Source organism: Sinocyclocheilus anshuiensis, unplaced genomic scaffold (genome assembly GCF_001515605.1).
Source record: "Sinocyclocheilus anshuiensis isolate Anshui unplaced genomic scaffold, SAMN03320099.WGS_v1.1 scaffold283, whole genome shotgun sequence".
Taxonomy (NCBI): Eukaryota; Metazoa; Chordata; class Actinopteri; order Cypriniformes; family Cyprinidae; genus Sinocyclocheilus; species Sinocyclocheilus anshuiensis.
Window position 1 is genome coordinate 6,087,190 of NW_015549605.1, and position 17,540 is coordinate 6,104,729.

A 17,540-nucleotide genomic window follows, 5' to 3' on the forward strand; every position below is an offset into this window, starting at 1 on the left:
GCAATATAACAAAGAGTGAAAAATTTAAGGGGGTCTGAATACTTTCCGTACCCACTGTATATATATATTGGGGCAGGTAAGCAATTCATTTTTAACCTAATTATATGATGTGGTGATTAATCTAATTAATCGCAAATTAATCACACGTCAAATTTGGCTGAGAAATTACTCCCAAAAGATCATTTAAAGTCATTGTTGTGTAAAGCATCAAACCGACATTACAAAAAGTAGCTTCAGCAAGAAATATTTTGTTTGATAAAATTTATTACATATAGGCCTACTCTTTTGGACCATGAGGGGGAGTAAATGATGACACAATTGTCATTTTTTGGGTGGGTGAACTATACCTTTAACAATTTATTAATTTTATTATTATTACTATGGAAATATGAAATTATTTCTTTAATGAAATTATACTCTAAAAAATAAACTAAAACTGCCAGTAGGTGGTGGTAAATGTCTTAATGATTAAGTCAGAGTCATTTATTCATTCATTTGATTAACCCATTCATTCAGGAGTGAAGTAAATGGTTCTTTATGAATAGTCCATTGAATTATTAGGCTCGTTTGACATGAAGCGGATCATCACCATCAGATCGATCGGTGTGTGACATCAAAGTATTGTTTGATCAAATTTATTACATATAGGCCTACTCTTTTGGACCATGAGGGGGAGTAAATGATGACACAATTGTCATTTTTTGGGTGGGTGAACTATACCTTTAACAATTTATTAATTTTATTATTATTACTATGGAAATATGAAATTATTTCTTTAATGAAATTATACTCTAAAAAATAAACTAAAACTGCCAGTAGGTGATGGTAAATGTCTTAATTATATTAAGTCACTGAATCATTTTTTTCATTTATTTGATTCTTCAAACGCTGATTCATTCAGGAGTGAAGTAAATGATTCTTTATGAATGGTCCATTGAATCATAAGGCTTGTTTGACTTGAAGCAGATCATCACCATCAGACCGATCTGTGTGTGACATCAAAGTACCGCAAGAGCTATAGAGAGCAGACGGTTCCTTATGCTTTTGAATCTCTCTTGCGGTCCTTTGATGTCGTACACCGATCGGCCTGTGCAGTGCCGCTTCAAATCCAACGCGCCGCCAATGCTTGAACGCGCCAAATGATTCACCCAATTCATTCAAAACGTGCATTAAGAAATGAAATGCCGCTGTGTGTAGGCCTGTCGCGATAATCAATATATCGACTTATCGCGCAATATATGTACATGACCTCAATAATTTGTGGCATAAAATGGTCTTTAAAATGACAATAATATCGCTTATCGCAATTATTTCTGGGGCAATATATCGCACAACAAAAAGTTGTTATCGTGACAGGCCTAGCTGTGTGTTGCTCGGAGATGAACAGTTCTGCTTTCTTTATATTTTCGTTGGCAAAATTGAGCAAAACAGACAACATTGTGTCTAAAAAAACACAATATTAACTTATTTACTGAACTGTTGTATAAGGTCAGTATCACATTTGCACTCCTGTGATATTGCTCTTATTGCTCGTGTGATATTGCTTGACTATATGATGTAAATATGAGACAAAAATTCAAACGGGCATTTTTGCCCCATATCTTGAATTTTAGGGACATTCTAACTACGTTCTCTAGGCTCCATCACGCATCAGTTGTTGCCCTGCAACATATTTGTCATCAATCAACTGTATGAAATGTCAGATGACCCACATAGGTCTGGGGCAGGGCAAGTGTGTTAAATGCGTTAATAATTAACGCGTTATTTTTCACCGTAATTAATTAATATAATTAACACGTTAAATTACCAGCCCTGAAAAATTTTTTTTATATATATATATATACACATATACATATATAAAATATTAGTGTATGTGTGTATAGATAGAGATAGACAGATAGATAGATATGTGTATTTATTACACGCGTAGTATAACTTAACATTTGTTTTCCTCATTACAGTGGACCACTGACGAAGATTTGACCGATGCTATTCACTCAGTAGGCATCAATGATGTGCTGGAGATCAAGTTTTTTGAGAATCGAGCAAATGGACAGTCAAAAGGGTAAGTGAAGCCTGAAATTTGTTTCCTAGGTCTGTGTAAATATACAGATCAACCCTGTTGTGATGCTCAGTTACATGGTTTTTATAGAGATCAGCATCAAACATGACCTCTCTGTGCTCCACAGGTTTGCTCTGGTCTGCGTGGGTTCAGACTCCTCGTCCAGGAAGCTGATGGACCTGCTGTCCAAACGGGAGCTGCACGGACAAAACCCAATCATCACTCCTTGCAACAAACAGTCGCTCAGCCAGTTTGAGATGCAGTCGCGAAAAAGTGAGACACAAATTCACAGAAAATTCAACACATTTACTGATTGAACAGAGTTTAGTGAACTTGCCGCTGTGTTTGCGCTGCAGTTGTTTTATGATCAGTTTTTGTCCACCCAGGCATACAGTCTGGGCAGATGTCCGGAGAGGGGAAGGCAGGGCCTCCAGGCTCAGGATCTCGAAGTGGCTTCCCTCTTGGCAAGAATCGAGGGCGCTTTCCCACCCCACCTGGCCCGGGAGGAGACCGCTTTCCTGGACCAGGTGGACCTGGTGGACCTCCACCACACTTCCCAGGTACGAGTCTCTATATTAGGGCAAGGGCAGAAATTAGCTTTTCTGTAAAGGGTCTATATTTGCCCCCTCTATGTGATTTTAACAGGTGTATTGTTTTATTTTTGAATGGTCAGTTTTTATAAGTACTTTATTACAAGTGTCTGTTGTTTTGTTTTGTTTTTTGTCATAATTAAATTAATTCATCCTAGAGTATTGAAGAATTCTTTAGACTGTTACCAATAAGAAATTGATCAACATCCACAAAAGCTGTCTTTACATTTGCCCAAGGTGGCACATTTACACAACAATTGCATAATGCTGTGAGATTCATGTAATTTTAATTTTTTATTTGTTTTATTTTTACCACGTTCTGTTTTAATTGGTTTGTTCCATTTTAATGGATTTATAATTTTTTCATCAAAAAGCATGTCTAATAAATTGAATTCATAGTCAACTTAATTTTTTACCAATTGCAATTTTTTACAAATGCAAAGAAAAACAATGAAGAAAGTGTTTGATGCAACATGAGCAGATCTAAATGTAATGTCATAATCAGCATTTTGTTAATCTCGTATTGCTCTAGTTTAGTTTAGTAATTTTAGTTTGTGCAGGGGCATTTATTGCCTCTGTATCTTGACTTTGTGGGGCATTTTTGTTCATTTTGGTGGCATTTTGCCCTATTTTTGAGGCTCCAAACTGATGTTTGTTAATGAATTGCAGTGGTTTTTTAAGTTGATAAAGCTAATTATACTCGCCAAGATGGGCATTTTGACAATTTTGTATGTATTTGACCGTTTTAGCGCAGTTAGCCACTCATGTTGGTATTTGTGGCTCACGCTGTTTGAGACTGAGTGCGGCTTGTGCGATCCACTAATAAAGGTCAGTGGTGGAAACCTGCGGGATTGACTAAAATGCGCAATACAAGCACTATTTAACCGGAGCAAATGAAATGCGCGCGTGTGTGTGAGAGAGAGAAGGGGTCGTCGGAGAGAAGAGAGCGAGAATGCGCAGCTGATACTATTGCCTGTGCCGCTGGTAACAAAACGGATCGGCTCGAAATCGGAAAGAAGTGAGACTGACCGGCCGATCATGAGAAAAATCGTCCGATTCCAATCCCTGGCCAATCGATCGGTGCAGCTCTACAAATTTTTAGTCAATCATATAACTGTAAAAATACAGTCAATAAATTACTATAAAAAATAAAATAAAATGGAGCTCTTACTAAAATCAATGAAACCAATAAATATTACGTGTAATTAAGTCATGTAAATATTCAATATCAGAACCATGAACGTGCAAATGGCTGTTTTTAAGTCATTGAAATACTAACTTAAAATCTCATGGGGACTTCTAGTTATTTTTCAGTCAAAGGGGTTTGTCTGACAAAATTTTGGGAATCCTCGCACTCCTTTTCTACTGCTGTCTTTGATCAATGTAAATTTAGTTAGTTCAAACCCTCCCTTTGCAGGTATGCAAGGCCCGCCGCGTCCTCCCTCAGGTCCACCTGGGCCTCCAGGACCCCCTGGCCCGCCTCCACCTGGGCAAGGTCTGCTGCCGCCCCTCAGAGGTCCTCCCAACAGAGGAGACCGTCCTCCTCCACCCGTCATGTTTCCTGGTCAGTTTGGTCAGCCTCCTATGGGTCCGATGCCTCCTGGCCCGCCCCCACCTGGATTCGGGCCTCCCCCAGGCCCCCCTCCACCTCAGCAGGGTCTGCCCCCTCCGGGACCCTTCCATCCCCGTCCACCTGGGCCCTTAGGACCCCCGCTTGGCCTCGCACCTCCACCTCACATGCAGGGACCCCCGCCTGGAGGTCCACCTCCGGCCCCTCACGTCAACCCGGCCTTCTTCCCACCGCCTGGAAACAACAACATGCCATCGTCCGACAGCAGGGGCCCACCGCCGGGTGAACTGTACGGCCGCCCACCTCCATACGACAGAGACTTCGGCCCTGGCGGCAGGTAATAAACACCTCACCATTACTGCACTGTAAATCTCACACGTAACGAGTTCTCAGGCCACACCGGTGGAAACAGAACTGGTTAGATTATATTTTAGGGCTGCACAATTTCAAATATAATTAAATCTTTTTTTTTTTTTTTTTCCTTGATAAAACAGCGCGTTTATTTTATTTTTTGTTATTGTTTTTTTGTCAAGCACAACAAGCTCCAGGTTTATTTACTGCTAAATTAAATTATTAAAGTAACACATTGTTCTAATTTCATTAATGTCAATTATTTTAAAAAGAAAAACTTACTTTACAGTTTTTTTTAAGCTCCATGTTTGTAGGGCTGCAAAATTTGGTTAGTAATACTTACAATAATAATAGTTGTAGTAATAGTATTTTTGTTATTGCTAAATGAAAATGTTAATTAAATTGTACATTAAAAATCTTTGTCAAATTTTTACTTTAAAATAAATATTAACTACTTATAGCAATAGAATTATAACTTATAATTTATATTATTATAATCTGTTTTTAAAACATTAATAACATTAAGTGTTTTAAGTCATCTGTTTCATCTGTTTAAAACTGTTTTATTGCACAATATTTTTTTTTACTGTTTTTGTGTGGAAACATGCAGCACATTAAGTAACAATTATTAATTATTACAAAAATATCAATAACTAATCATTGTAATTTTATATTTTAAATACTATAAAGCTTTATGGGCTTTACTCTGAAGCATGCAACGTGTATTAACTATAACAATGCTTAATTAGATAATTACAAAAAGTATTAATTTTATAACTAAAGTATATATAAAATATATGTAATAAAATAATCATATTTTAGAAGAATTGCTGTACTAATATATATATATATATATATATTATAAAATTATTATTTATTTATTTTTTTTTTTTACTCTAAAATGCAGCACACATTTCATTCAATCTCAGCCTTGGCGATTTGTTACTTACCCTTAACTCCAGGAGTGGATGTTATTAAAGCGTGTGGCCTCAGTCCGACCCTGAATCTCCTCTCTGGCCTTTCTTCAGTAACTTCAGACCCCCTGTAGTATGTGGCTTTGAGCCCTGGATAAACGAAGGGTTGGTTGATGTGAAAAACTCTGGCCGGCACTTGCACGGTACAAGTGATCAAGGGTTAGTGAAGTAACCGTCCGCTGAGACCAGGATCCTGAAGCGGGATCTTTTTTCAGGCTTGTGTGGTGTGAACGCATGGAGTGTGTGCCGTCTCTGCAGTGAATTTTAACAAGTGATGCACTGATGAGTTTTCATTTACAACGTACTAATTAGGGGTGCCTCGATTGATCGGCTACCGATCACTATCTGACGATAATCGTTTTGGGATGTTTGATCAGTGGTCTGGTGGTAAAAAGGCCGATCTCAAAAAACTGATCTCAAGCTGATGACTCGTCTGCCGTGCGAGGTTTGGCACGACATACAGTGGCGACACAGTGTCAGTCTCTGTCTGGCGCGGGTGAAATAATTATAATGCTGAAGGTGAGGTACAATTCATATTTCTTCATAAAATAACTCGTAAAGTAATTTGAAAACGGTGCGAGTGAATCACCGCACGCTCTCTCTATTTCACTCAAAATGCGCAAATGGCTTCAAATCACATTTCGCCTGCACTATAAGCAAGCTGCACAGTTGACACGGGAATTATCACTTGCACAATCGAGGCAGTGTTGCATCGTCACTAAAGTTTATGAATTGCATTTCTTTTGAATTCTTGCCAGTGTTTAAACCATTCAGCACTCACGCGCTCTCCTGGAGACTGTGTGCTCATGCGCACACACATAACGCCAGGTTCATACACTCTCCGTTTGCAGTGCGTATGTGGTGCTTTTTTTTTTTTTTCACGCTCATGTTAACGGATCTTAAAGCGTGCACACGGTAGCAGTCCGGTAGTGCATTCCATGAGCGGTGCGTCTGCAGCAGTACAGAGATCGTTTCTGCTGCACACGCTGAATTAAAGTGACAGCGCATTGTTTGCTGTAAATATGAAAATGAAAATGTAGTAATTACACCATAAATGCATATAATTAAAGTTTGCTGTGTTTCACAGTCAACACATATGGATTGTTGGCTAGGTTTAAAGGAATGGAGCACTTTTAGATGAACAAGGCAATAATAGATGGCACTCGTGGAGGTAGAAAAACAAAGTTCTTTATGAACCAGCATTGCTTGTAATAAAGATTTAAATGCAAAAAAAAGGCAGTAGAGCTGTGTTTCTGTCAGTGGTAAGTTTTAATTTAGAATGTTTGTGATAACGTAAGAAAAGTAGTTTAAATGTTTTGCCACTTGCTTGAGCAACTGTTGTGCTGTGTGTAAGCTATTGTGCAACAATTGCATGAGTGTAAAAACAAAAATGCACTTCATGATCAAACATTTAGGTGAGATAAATATATTTTTTTGAAAAGTCTAAAAAAAAAAATAAAAAAATGCTCCCCTCCACCCCTCAAATAAAAAAAAATCTCAAATTTAAATTAAAGTCACCTATAAGGGGGAAATTCCCCCCATTTTCAAAAATGAAATTCAGGCCCTGAATACATTTCTAAAAATCCTGATTGGAGTATTACTATAAATAATTCTACGTGATAGAAATAAGGCTTCAAGACCAGGAAGCAGATACTACTTTCTGTGATCGGCCTCAAAATCCTGATCGGAGCACCCCTAGTACAAATATATTTGGTTACTAAAATTTCAGTGCATCACTAATTTTAACATGCAATGTGATTCAGCACTAACGGCACTGCTGCTCTCTGTGAATTTGGACCCTGATGCATTGCTGTTTCTTTCTGACTCATGCTTTTATTTCTCAGTGCATCTGCTTTTTCTCTTTTAGGGACATGGATTCGTCTCGCGCTCCTCTGAGTGAAGCTGAGTTTGAGGAGATCATGAATCGTAACAGAGCGATATCCAGCAGTGCTATCTCGAGGGCAGTGTCAGATGCGAGTGCAGGTGCGAACACTTACCCATAGCATGAATGTTTGGTTTGGTTTGCCATGTGGTAATTAAACACACTCTGCTTTTGCAGCTGATTACGGCAGTGCTATAGAGACTCTGGTGACCGCCATCTCTCTGATCAAGCAGTCGAAGGTTTCTGCTGACGACCGCTGCAAAGTCCTCATCAGCTCACTGCAGGACTGCTTGCATGGAATCGAGTCCAAATCCTATGGCTCTGCGTCGAGGTAAAGATCTTGTGGATCTATCTACATAGTATTTTTGTGTTTGCTGTAGGGGATGCATCATTATGTTTGCATGAGTGAAATATCTTTTGAGATCACTTTTCTGCTGATTTAACCAAAGTAATGAGTGGGAGTAAAAATCTGATTTGATGATCGAGATTAAAACGATACAGTCCCACCCTGTATATTCTGTTAAATGTTTCAGTATAAAACGGTGCATATGAAATTGCTTCTTTGCAAAATTTGGTGCGTTGCAAAATTGTGCATGTAAAATTGATGCATTGCATAATTTGGTGCAGTGTGTAAAGATGGATGCAAAAATAATGCATGCAAAATTATTTAATGTAGCCTATTAATGCATTTCAAAATGATGCATGAAAAACTGATGCATTGCTAAATAATTTGGTGCAATGAAAAAATAGATGCAAAAATTAATTTTGCGTGCATTTTTTTTTTGCATCAATTTTTACATTGCACCAAATTGTTGCAATGCATCAAATAGATTTGCAATGTATCCAATAATTTAGCTTGTATTGTAAAATTATTTCATGCATGTGAAATTGATGCAGCGCAAAAAAAAATGCATTCAAAATTTGTGTATTAAATGTATTGCAAAATTTCACGCATGTAAATGGTGAAATGTGAAATGTGCATTGCAAATATTTTCATGAATGCTAATTTATTTGGTGCATAGCAAAATTATTTCATAAATATCAAATTATTTGATGCAATGCAAATTTATTTGGTCCGTTGCAAAACTATTACTTGCGGTTTCATATTCTCTTTAATGCTTTTCGACCTTAAGCAGACGGGAACGGTCCAGGGAGAGGGACCACAGTCACTCTCGTGAGAAGCATCGCCGCAAGTCTCGCAGCCGAGACCGACACGAGGACTATTACAGAGAGCGCAGCCGCGAGAGGGACCGTCATCGTGAGAGAGACCGTGACCGCGAGAGAGACAGAGAACGTGAGCGGGAGTATCGCCGTTAGTTGGAGAGGAAGGTGTGTATCCTGTTTGTCTCCCTGTCTTTGTTTTTCTCCCATCTTTCTTAAGGATTCAGATGTACATGCATCTTATCCTGCAGAGGTCGGGACCACAGGTACGTGATCAGAAAAGGTGAGTCCCTGAACCTATAATGTAATGACAAGTACTATCATTTTTTTCCTCCTACAGCTAATCTATTTTTTTTTTTCTTTTTATGTACGAATGTAGCGTGATCGGAGTACTCTGATCCTTAAAACTTGTGTACCTGGTCTTGAAGCCGTTTAATGTGCAATATCAGCTCCAGCAACCATAAACTGTCCCACAATTGTTGATGATATCCAGTTTGTCTTTGAAAGGATTTTGTGTATTTCAGCATTTTATTTAAAAAAAATCAAAATGCATTTGCATTTTAAAATGCAAGTTATTGCACTTATTTGTCCATTTAACTGAGATTTGCTGCTACTTTTGAGATTATGCCAATGTCAAACAACACTTCCCTCCTTATTTTACCTAATTGACCAATTGCTTGCCAAAAAAAATTAAATTCAGGATATTTCATGCCTTTAGAATTGCGATTATGAAATATAAATTCAACGTGTGACCATAAATGTATAGAAAATTGGTTGAAGTTTGATGAGAGAAAATGAATGTATTGAAATGAGCAAAATTGTTTCTCAGGTTGTGCGTTGACATTCCTGCAGGCAGATTTGATGTTGACATAATGGTTGTTCTAGTGTTTAGTTCCTCACTGATTTGTTGTGAAAAGCAAATTAATGGAGTCAAATTGATCTGCTTTGGCATTTAAAAACGTGAAGCTTGTAGTCTGTCAGGTTGAGTTGTCATGGTGTAGGCAAATTAATTTTTTCATGTGTAAGGTTTAGTCTTGAGCACATCTGTACAGTATAATTTAAGAAAACGCATTCTGAATGTCTTTTGTCAGAACAAGCTAAATGTATTTTTACTGTCAAGGGTCATTTTGTGCATTCTAGTATTTCAGTCACATCTAGATCTACAATGTCAGAGTAACACCAATTATGCTTTTCATTTTATATCATCTCCTTTAATGCTTAATGAATGGAGAAGAACTGCTATGTTGCTTTTCCAGAGGTAACATGAACGTTTTTAGCATTTTTATGCTTTTTTGCTTCTTATTCTCTTGGTAAACACACGTTTGTGATTATTTAAGTTTGATTTAATATGCAACAGATATTTAATAAATATTTTCACAATCAGTATTTAAATGAATGCAGCACATGTCCTCAGTTCAAACCCTGTTGTTCTGATTTTAGAAACTCATTACTGTCTAACCTGTTGCTTAATGGCTCTGCTGTGTGACGGTGTTTCCTACAGGCTAAATTTGTACATAAATGTAAATTTGTACATAATTTGTGTGTAAATGCTGAGGACACTGTAATATCATGTGTGATGCATTGTGAGTGACCCCACATATGCTAGATTTAGATGCAAAAAAAAATACAAAACAGTTAAACTAAAACTGCAACTCAGGTTTAGCAAATAGATTGTAAATATTTTGTTGAATGTAATTCTGGTAGCCTCCAAATTGTTGTTCTGGCCTCCTATCCAAAAATGGCCAATTATTCAGGTGTTTGTTTGTTTTATTTTTGTTTTCTCTGTGTTCTCAACTGTACAACCTAGAGTTGTAGCAACACCAATCAGAGAAAGTCAGCAATGCACAATTTGCATTTTGATTTGTTCCGCTGTTATTAATTCAGAAATCATGTTGCACTTTTAATACGTGTTTTTAGTCTAAAGTATGCGTCAGGTTAGAGATTTTGAATAGAGATTTTAAGCACTGCAAACTTAAAGGAATTGAAAGCATTTGCTCCATGCGTAGAGCCCTGTTCCATTGGATTTATTGGGATTTTTGAATGTAGTGCCCATTTGTCTGGAGTTCATCTGCAGAAATGACTGTTCCCAGGTTATTTGTGTAGGTTTTTCTGAAGTAATGGTCCTGACGTGGTATTAATCACACCCCTTTTCCTCTGTTCACTATTGTGCTTTATAAGATGCTGTCACAGGATTGGACAAACTTGTGTTTTTGTGATCGTTACAGGTACTAGTAATTAGGGGTGTGCGATATATATCGTCTGCGATAATATCGTAATTGTTGTTTTAACGATGTGCGATTTGACATTATCGAGTATTTTGCAAAAACCATTCAAAACATCCCTACAGAGCACACGCATACATTACGTGAAGTCTAGACTAGTGCGTGTGTTTGCTTGGTAACAGCCCAAATGTCTTATTCTAATTCCCTGATTAAATGTAAGAATTTGACTCAAAAGATAATGGACACTTCTAGAAAAAATGGCTTTATAAAGGTAAAAATGCAAATGCAATGCAAAAATGCAAAATGCAAAAATCAGTTTAAACTTATTGGAAAAGATTAATTTCTATCAGTATGAACTGACCACCACACAGAATATGAAGAATATTAAAAACATTAGGAGTCAGCTGTCTTCGGCAGTCCTTAAGGTACCAGCACAATAGCACACTCAGCAAAATATCGTCTAATTATCGTTATCGATAAAATCCTATAAAATATCGAGATACCATTTTTTGTCAATATCGCACACCCCTGCTAGTAATTGTAATTCCAAACACAAACTACACTGTGACATACTTGACAAATTCAGTGCAAGAATTTCCATGTGTTCATGTCTAACTTGCGAAATATTTATTGTATTAAAATGGGCTGAAATACCTGTGAATGACTAAAGACACACATTGATGTTTTAATAAGAAATCACATCTTTTGTACGTTTTATATTTGGTCCATTTTTCTTGACTAACAGAAGGGCAAAGTATGATTAGTCGCTGAATTTTGTCCAACCCTGTGTACTGTAACTCCAGTGTCCACTGAATCACTAGAATCAAGCAATTTAGTATAGAACTTTTTTTTTTTAGTCAACTCTTAGCAATTTAATTTCTGTTCAGTAGAAATTATGCATAAAATGGTAAACAATTGTAAACCGTTGCATCTTAAAAACAAATGCTTTTTGCTTTGGGGGTGGATCAAATTTGAAATGTGAATTTGATGCTTGTTCTCAAGAGGTAAAGTGGACACTATACTTTGTGCTTCACAATTTTTGTCAATGGAGGGAAATATTAAGAGTTAGTATTTTTCCTATTGTAGAAAAAAGAAAATACAGGTTAGCATTTCCAGTTTTGTTCAGTTGAAGTTGAATAACTAGTTAAATACTCTAAAGAATCTTAAATGATTGGATTATCGATTCATTGAGAAATTCGGTAAAAGCCAACATAAAATGCGTTGTTTTTAAGTATGTTTGTATTTTGGCAGTTTACCATGTGGACTTATTGCCCATGATCGAAGCATTATTTTGCCGACGTGAAATTTGAATGTTATTTTGACACCTTTTAGATGTGGTGTTCCATTAGATATAGATATGAAGTATGAGCACTAAGTGATTTGAAGTAGATCACATCTGCTTATATAATTGATTTTACCTGTGAAATTGATTTTGTGCAGCAAGCAAAAAAAACTCAAAATAATTACTAGTTAGACTTGTTAGAAGCCATAAGAGATTATACATGTTATACATTGAGACAAACCAATCAACCAAAATGTCAATCAGTATCATCATATAGGGATTTTTATGCAATTTAAATTGCATATGTGCATAACCTTGTATTCTACCGATCCAGCTCATGCATGCACTTTTTCTGTACTTCATTGCAGTGGAATAGCGGTTTTTCATCTTCAATATTCCTTTTTTTTTTTTCTTTTTTTTTTTTATATATCCTCATCTTGTTCCAAACCTGTATCCTTTTGTTTTATGGAGCTTTTTGGCTAAAATGTGCTTTAAAAATACAACACTACCAAATGTATTTCAAATCTCACTCATTCAAATCTCGTGTTGGTAGTACAGATGCTGATTTGTATGGGTTTGTTTTGGTTGATTGATTTCTCAATGGGACTAAAAGCCATATATTTTCATATGACTCTACTAATGCATATTTTGCCAATTGGTCAACTCGTATGAATTACAGTTTTGATGTGGGGTATTGTGCATTTGAATACTATAAATTTTATCATTGTCATGGACGAATAATAGACATCAGACAAGATTGATTGCTAATGATGATTTTAAAGAAATAGTTTATCCAAAAATGAAAATTTGCTGAAAATGTGTTCACTTAAGCCATCCAGGATGTAGATGAGTTTTTCTTCATCAGGTTTGGAGCAATGTAGCATCACTTGCTCACCAATGGATCCTCTGCAGTGAATAGGTGCCGTCAGAATAAGAGTCCAAACAGCTGATAAAAACATCACAATAATCCACAAGTAACCCCATTCACAAGTCCATTAGTTAACATCTTGTGAAGCCACAAGCTGTGTTCATAAACAAATCTATCATTAAAATAAACTGTTGCTTCCTTATTTTAACAACTAAACTACGATGTTAACTGATGGACTGGAGTGGTGTGGATTACTTGTGGATTATTGTGATGTTTTTATCAGAACTCTCGTTCTGACGGCACCCATTCACTGCAGAGGATCCAGTGGTGAACAAATGATGGAATGCTTCATTTCTCCAAATCTGATTAAGAAACGAACTCATTAACATCTTGGATGTCAAATTCCGCAAACTTTCATTCCTGGTTGACCTATTCCTTTAAGTAATGTCCATCAGAGTGAAAATGACGTATTTGCTGAGTTGTGTTGCAGTGTTTCATAGTTGTGCATGCCAATGTCTTTATGATTGTGTCGTCTCTTCACTCTGTATTTATACACTGAATCCAGGGGCTTGTTTCAAATACAGTGTTTGTTATTGACTGCAGTTAATGTTGTACCTTTACTAGGGATGTAACGATTCACTCAACTCGCGATTCGATTCACGATTTTTTTAACAAAATGAGATTTAAGACAAATAAATTAAATGTGTCCTTTTATTATTGCTTGGACAAAATGCTGCACATTTCTTTGGGAAATTGAAATATAACACTATAATATACTAATATAGCACTTGCATTTTATTGCTCTTTTGATGGTTTTGATTGCTTCTATTGTCTTCGTTTGTAAGTCACTTTGGATAAAAGCATCTGCTAAATGACAAAATTTAAAGGGGGCATAACACACACAGTTTCACCCAATCTCATGTTAATCTTGAGTACCTATAGAGTAGTACTGCATCCTTCATATCTCCAAAAAGTCTTTAGTTTTATCATTTATAAAAGAAAGATAGAGTTTTACGATTCTCTCTGGAAAAAGCCGAGCTCCTGGAGGTGCGCCGTGTGTGGAGCTAAAGAGTGACGAGCACTTGGGCGCCGAATGCCAACAAAACAGACATTTGATGCCGTTTCACTTACCGTCTGCAGTTCTGAATCATGACCGGGATCTTTTATAGCTGGGACTGCTCCATTTTTCAGTATCAAACGATGTGCAAATCCAGCATCGAACTGGGCCTTGTTTATAAAACGTTTGTTATCTTTCGTTCGTAAGTTATCTTTCCCTTACAACCAAAAACACACTTTGGATTGGTGACATTCTTCCCGAGCGAATCCCGTGCAGCGCTGCAGCCGGATGAAGCGCATTGATGGGCACGATCTCGCTCTCACTCTGGTCGATGCGTGATTTCTTCCGGGAGAAATGCCCATATAAGGAGCCACGATCAAAAAAAATTCTCCGAAACTTGTACGAACCCGGAAGTAAGATTTTTGGCACAGAAATACTCCGTCATATGTCCAAATTGTTTTTTGAAACTTTGTCCATGCTTAGCATGAGAATCCAACTCTTTAACAGTGTAAACATCTCTGAATGCATGAAACAGCATTGTACCCCCCTTTAAATATAATGTAAATGTAAATAACAAAACTAAATTGAAATTTTAAAACAAGCCCCAAATCAAATAAGTAACACCAAATAAAAGAAATCTCTTCATTAAAGCAAAATAAGGCTTTGTCTGTGCTCTTTCCATTTAAAATTAGAGGCAACCACTGCATTTTAATCATGATCAAAACAAGATTGCAATTAGATTGTATAATTTAGAAATTTGAAGCAAAAACAGAATGGTTTGACTTTTTGTGAAACTATACATAAAAAAATATCTTCATGAAACGGAAACAGCAGACGAGCTGAACGAGACGCAGATTCACTCTCTGCCAGCAGGTGGCGCTTAAAGCGTTTCCTTGGTTTCCGCTGTAAACAAAGCAGCGCTGCACTTATGAACTTTAATATGCATTATACAGAGGCAAGATGAAAAGAAAAAATGCCATCTAAACTTTTCTAAAGACAGTAAGTTCCCCTCAGACATGCATTCATATAAACTCCTACCCCTAATTGAATCGCGATTTGTTTAGCATCTCAACCGATTTGAATCGTCACATATTTGAATCGATTTTCAACCGGCTCGCGGTTAATCGTTACATCCCTAACCTTTACCAAATTCTGTGCTTTTGTGAAACTACTACATTTTAAATATTGCTTTAGACTATTACAGTAGTCGTAACGCAACAATATGCCCCTTAGTTTGATGCTGTTGAAAATTGCATGCGTGTGTATGTCTGGGACAGTCTGAGCGTGTGTAGATGTAGAGGGGGAAAGCAGCTGTGTGTGTTTCTGGGTTCTGTGCCCCAAAACAAACTGCCACCTTCGTTTTGACACCTTTCAGCTGAACGCAAGAGAGGAGGAGGAGACGTCAGGAGCAACGTGGATTCATCTGACAGCGTCACAGAGAGCGCTGGACTCCGGACACACTCTGCAGAGCTAAAGTAGAGTTCTGTAAAATATTATATACTCACTCTTAATTCCCGACAGCTCTTTTTTATTTGTTACTTTTATTTGGAAGTAGCTGTGTGCTAAAGTCAGTTCAGCGAAACAATTGTTTGCCTGCTTGTTCGAGTTTCCCACTGCTATAATGTTGTAAATTGTCAGTTAGCTAGATTTGTTTTTATAGGATCCTCTTTTTTTTGGTTTCATGTTTCTTCCCTTTTCCCCTCGTCCATATAATGTTTGTAAGTGTCTTTTGCCTTGATTATTAAATAGAATGTGTTGTAATAAAGTGTGTACTTGTTGCTTGTTCATACTTGATGTGCTAGTTTAGGTTACTGGGTTAAACATTTAGCCAGCCATTGCTTTTTATTTGTTCAGAATTTCTATTTCCAAAACTTTTCCTACTTAAACATCAGGATAATTGGTTTAAGAACCACATTTCAGGTTGTTTGACGTCTTTACTTTCTATAAAAACTGTGCCATTGTGCCTTTTCCAATTTTACTTAATTTTAAGAGGTTCAATACAATATGGATTAATTTGTGTAGTATCTGTTAATTCCTGTTCATATTCCAAATACATTGGCAGGTCCTGCAAGGTTAAATTTTCCATAACTTTTCATTGGTTTTCTTGATTGTGATTGGAGCTATACTATTCAAATCCGTGAAACATGCTCAATTTTGTTTTTGAGTCAAAATAATGAATCGTTTATGGTTAGTAAATGATAAAGTGCAAAATATTCTGCATTTGTAATGTCTATCTGACATCCCTGCTGCAGATTGTGTGCATTGCTTTGTGTATACATCTAATCTTAATGTGTGTATACATGTAGGATTTACTGTAATTTGTCTCTCAAAAGGTCTCTTATGTTTGGTTCTGCTAGATTTAGAATTTAAAGGAATAGTTCACCCAAAAGTGAAAACTTGCTGAATGTACCCACTCTCAAGCCATCCAAGATGTAGATGAGTTTGTTTCTTCATCAGATTTGGAGAATTTTAGCATCGTCTCACCAATGGATCCTCTGCAGTAAATGGGTGCCGTCAGAATGAGTCCAAACAGCCGATAAAAATCATTTTGTTTCTTACAAACATACAGCTTTTGTCTTCACACGATGTTAATTGATGGACTTGAGTGGAGTGGATTTTTGACACGTGACGTGACCTATGCATTGGTCACTTTGCATCTGTTTGAATGAAAGATTAAGGTTCATGTAAACTCAGTTACTCGCCTGAGCCTGTGGCCCTTTGTTGGTGTATTTGGTGGTTTATCACTGTAATTAGAGCAAGTTCAATGTTGGAGTAATTCTAGTGGATCTTCAAACTACATCCTCTGCTAGTGAAGTGGACAGACATCAACATTGTGGGTTTCTGTTCCCTTATCAACATCTGGACTGAGAGGTAAGTCCGTTTTGCCTTTCAAATCTTAGAAATTGGTACACTTGTGCATTTTGTGTTTTTGTAGCCCAGAGCATTGCAGCTTGTTTACAGCTCAAGTTTATTCGGGTCTTGCTGTTGCCTGGCCTTCTCGGATGCATTTCCTTCATTGTACGTTGACCTTTGATGCAGTTGAGTCCACATATAATTATTCATGATTGATGTGGGCTACCTGATGTAATATATTCAGATTTACTTTTACAGAATATTTTTGCCAATCAATAAATTTTTCACACTAGATCTGTCTTTTTTGTTGTCCTGTACACATTTTCTGTTTGTAGTTGAGAATATAAAGTCCCACAGATGCAGAAATTATAATTCTAATGCTTGTAACTATTTTAAATGTTTGTCCAATAGGAATTTGTGTAGAATAGAGATTGCTTCCAGTAATTATAAGAAGTTTCCAGGCAGGCATATTCGATTTAATAAGCGATTGCAATATAATGTCAGTGTGTAGATCAGTGAAGCGAATGACGTACTGTATTTATCCTATCTGATTGGCCGCATGAGGGCGCTATTGAAACCCTCTAAGTCTTAAGTACTTGCAATGACATGTTTTGACCAGCAGAGGTCGTGTTTTTCCCTGAACTGAGTGCCTTGGCTTCATTTGAATT

General features: G+C 36.9%; 1 protein-coding gene across 4 annotated transcripts in view; it reads left to right on the forward strand.

Annotated features, from left to right (window-relative positions):
• cpsf6 (cleavage and polyadenylation specific factor 6) overlaps positions 1-15,780 on the forward strand; it is a 20,602-nt gene extending 4,822 nt beyond the window's left edge. Inside the window, exons 3-12 of one of the 4 annotated variants that reach the window (XM_016447714.1) lie at positions 1,962-2,065; positions 2,190-2,335; positions 2,449-2,622; positions 4,070-4,559; positions 5,602-5,706; positions 7,415-7,530; positions 7,607-7,760; positions 8,563-8,758; positions 8,842-8,873; positions 8,970-9,317. In XM_016447714.1, coding sequence (XP_016303200.1) covers positions 1,962-2,065; positions 2,190-2,335; positions 2,449-2,622; positions 4,070-4,559; positions 5,602-5,706; positions 7,415-7,530; positions 7,607-7,760; positions 8,563-8,746 — 1,473 coding nt within the window. In that variant the 3' untranslated portion in view covers positions 8,747-8,758; positions 8,842-8,873; positions 8,970-9,317. Of the gene's footprint in view, positions 1-1,961; positions 2,066-2,189; positions 2,336-2,448; positions 2,623-4,069; positions 4,560-5,601; positions 5,707-7,414; positions 7,531-7,606; positions 7,761-8,562; positions 8,874-8,969; positions 9,318-15,394 lie in introns of those variants that run through there. The other 3 variants (XR_001630858.1, XM_016447713.1, XR_001630859.1) reach the window with 3 other exon arrangements.
• Positions 15,781-17,540: the final 1,760 nt, after the last annotated feature.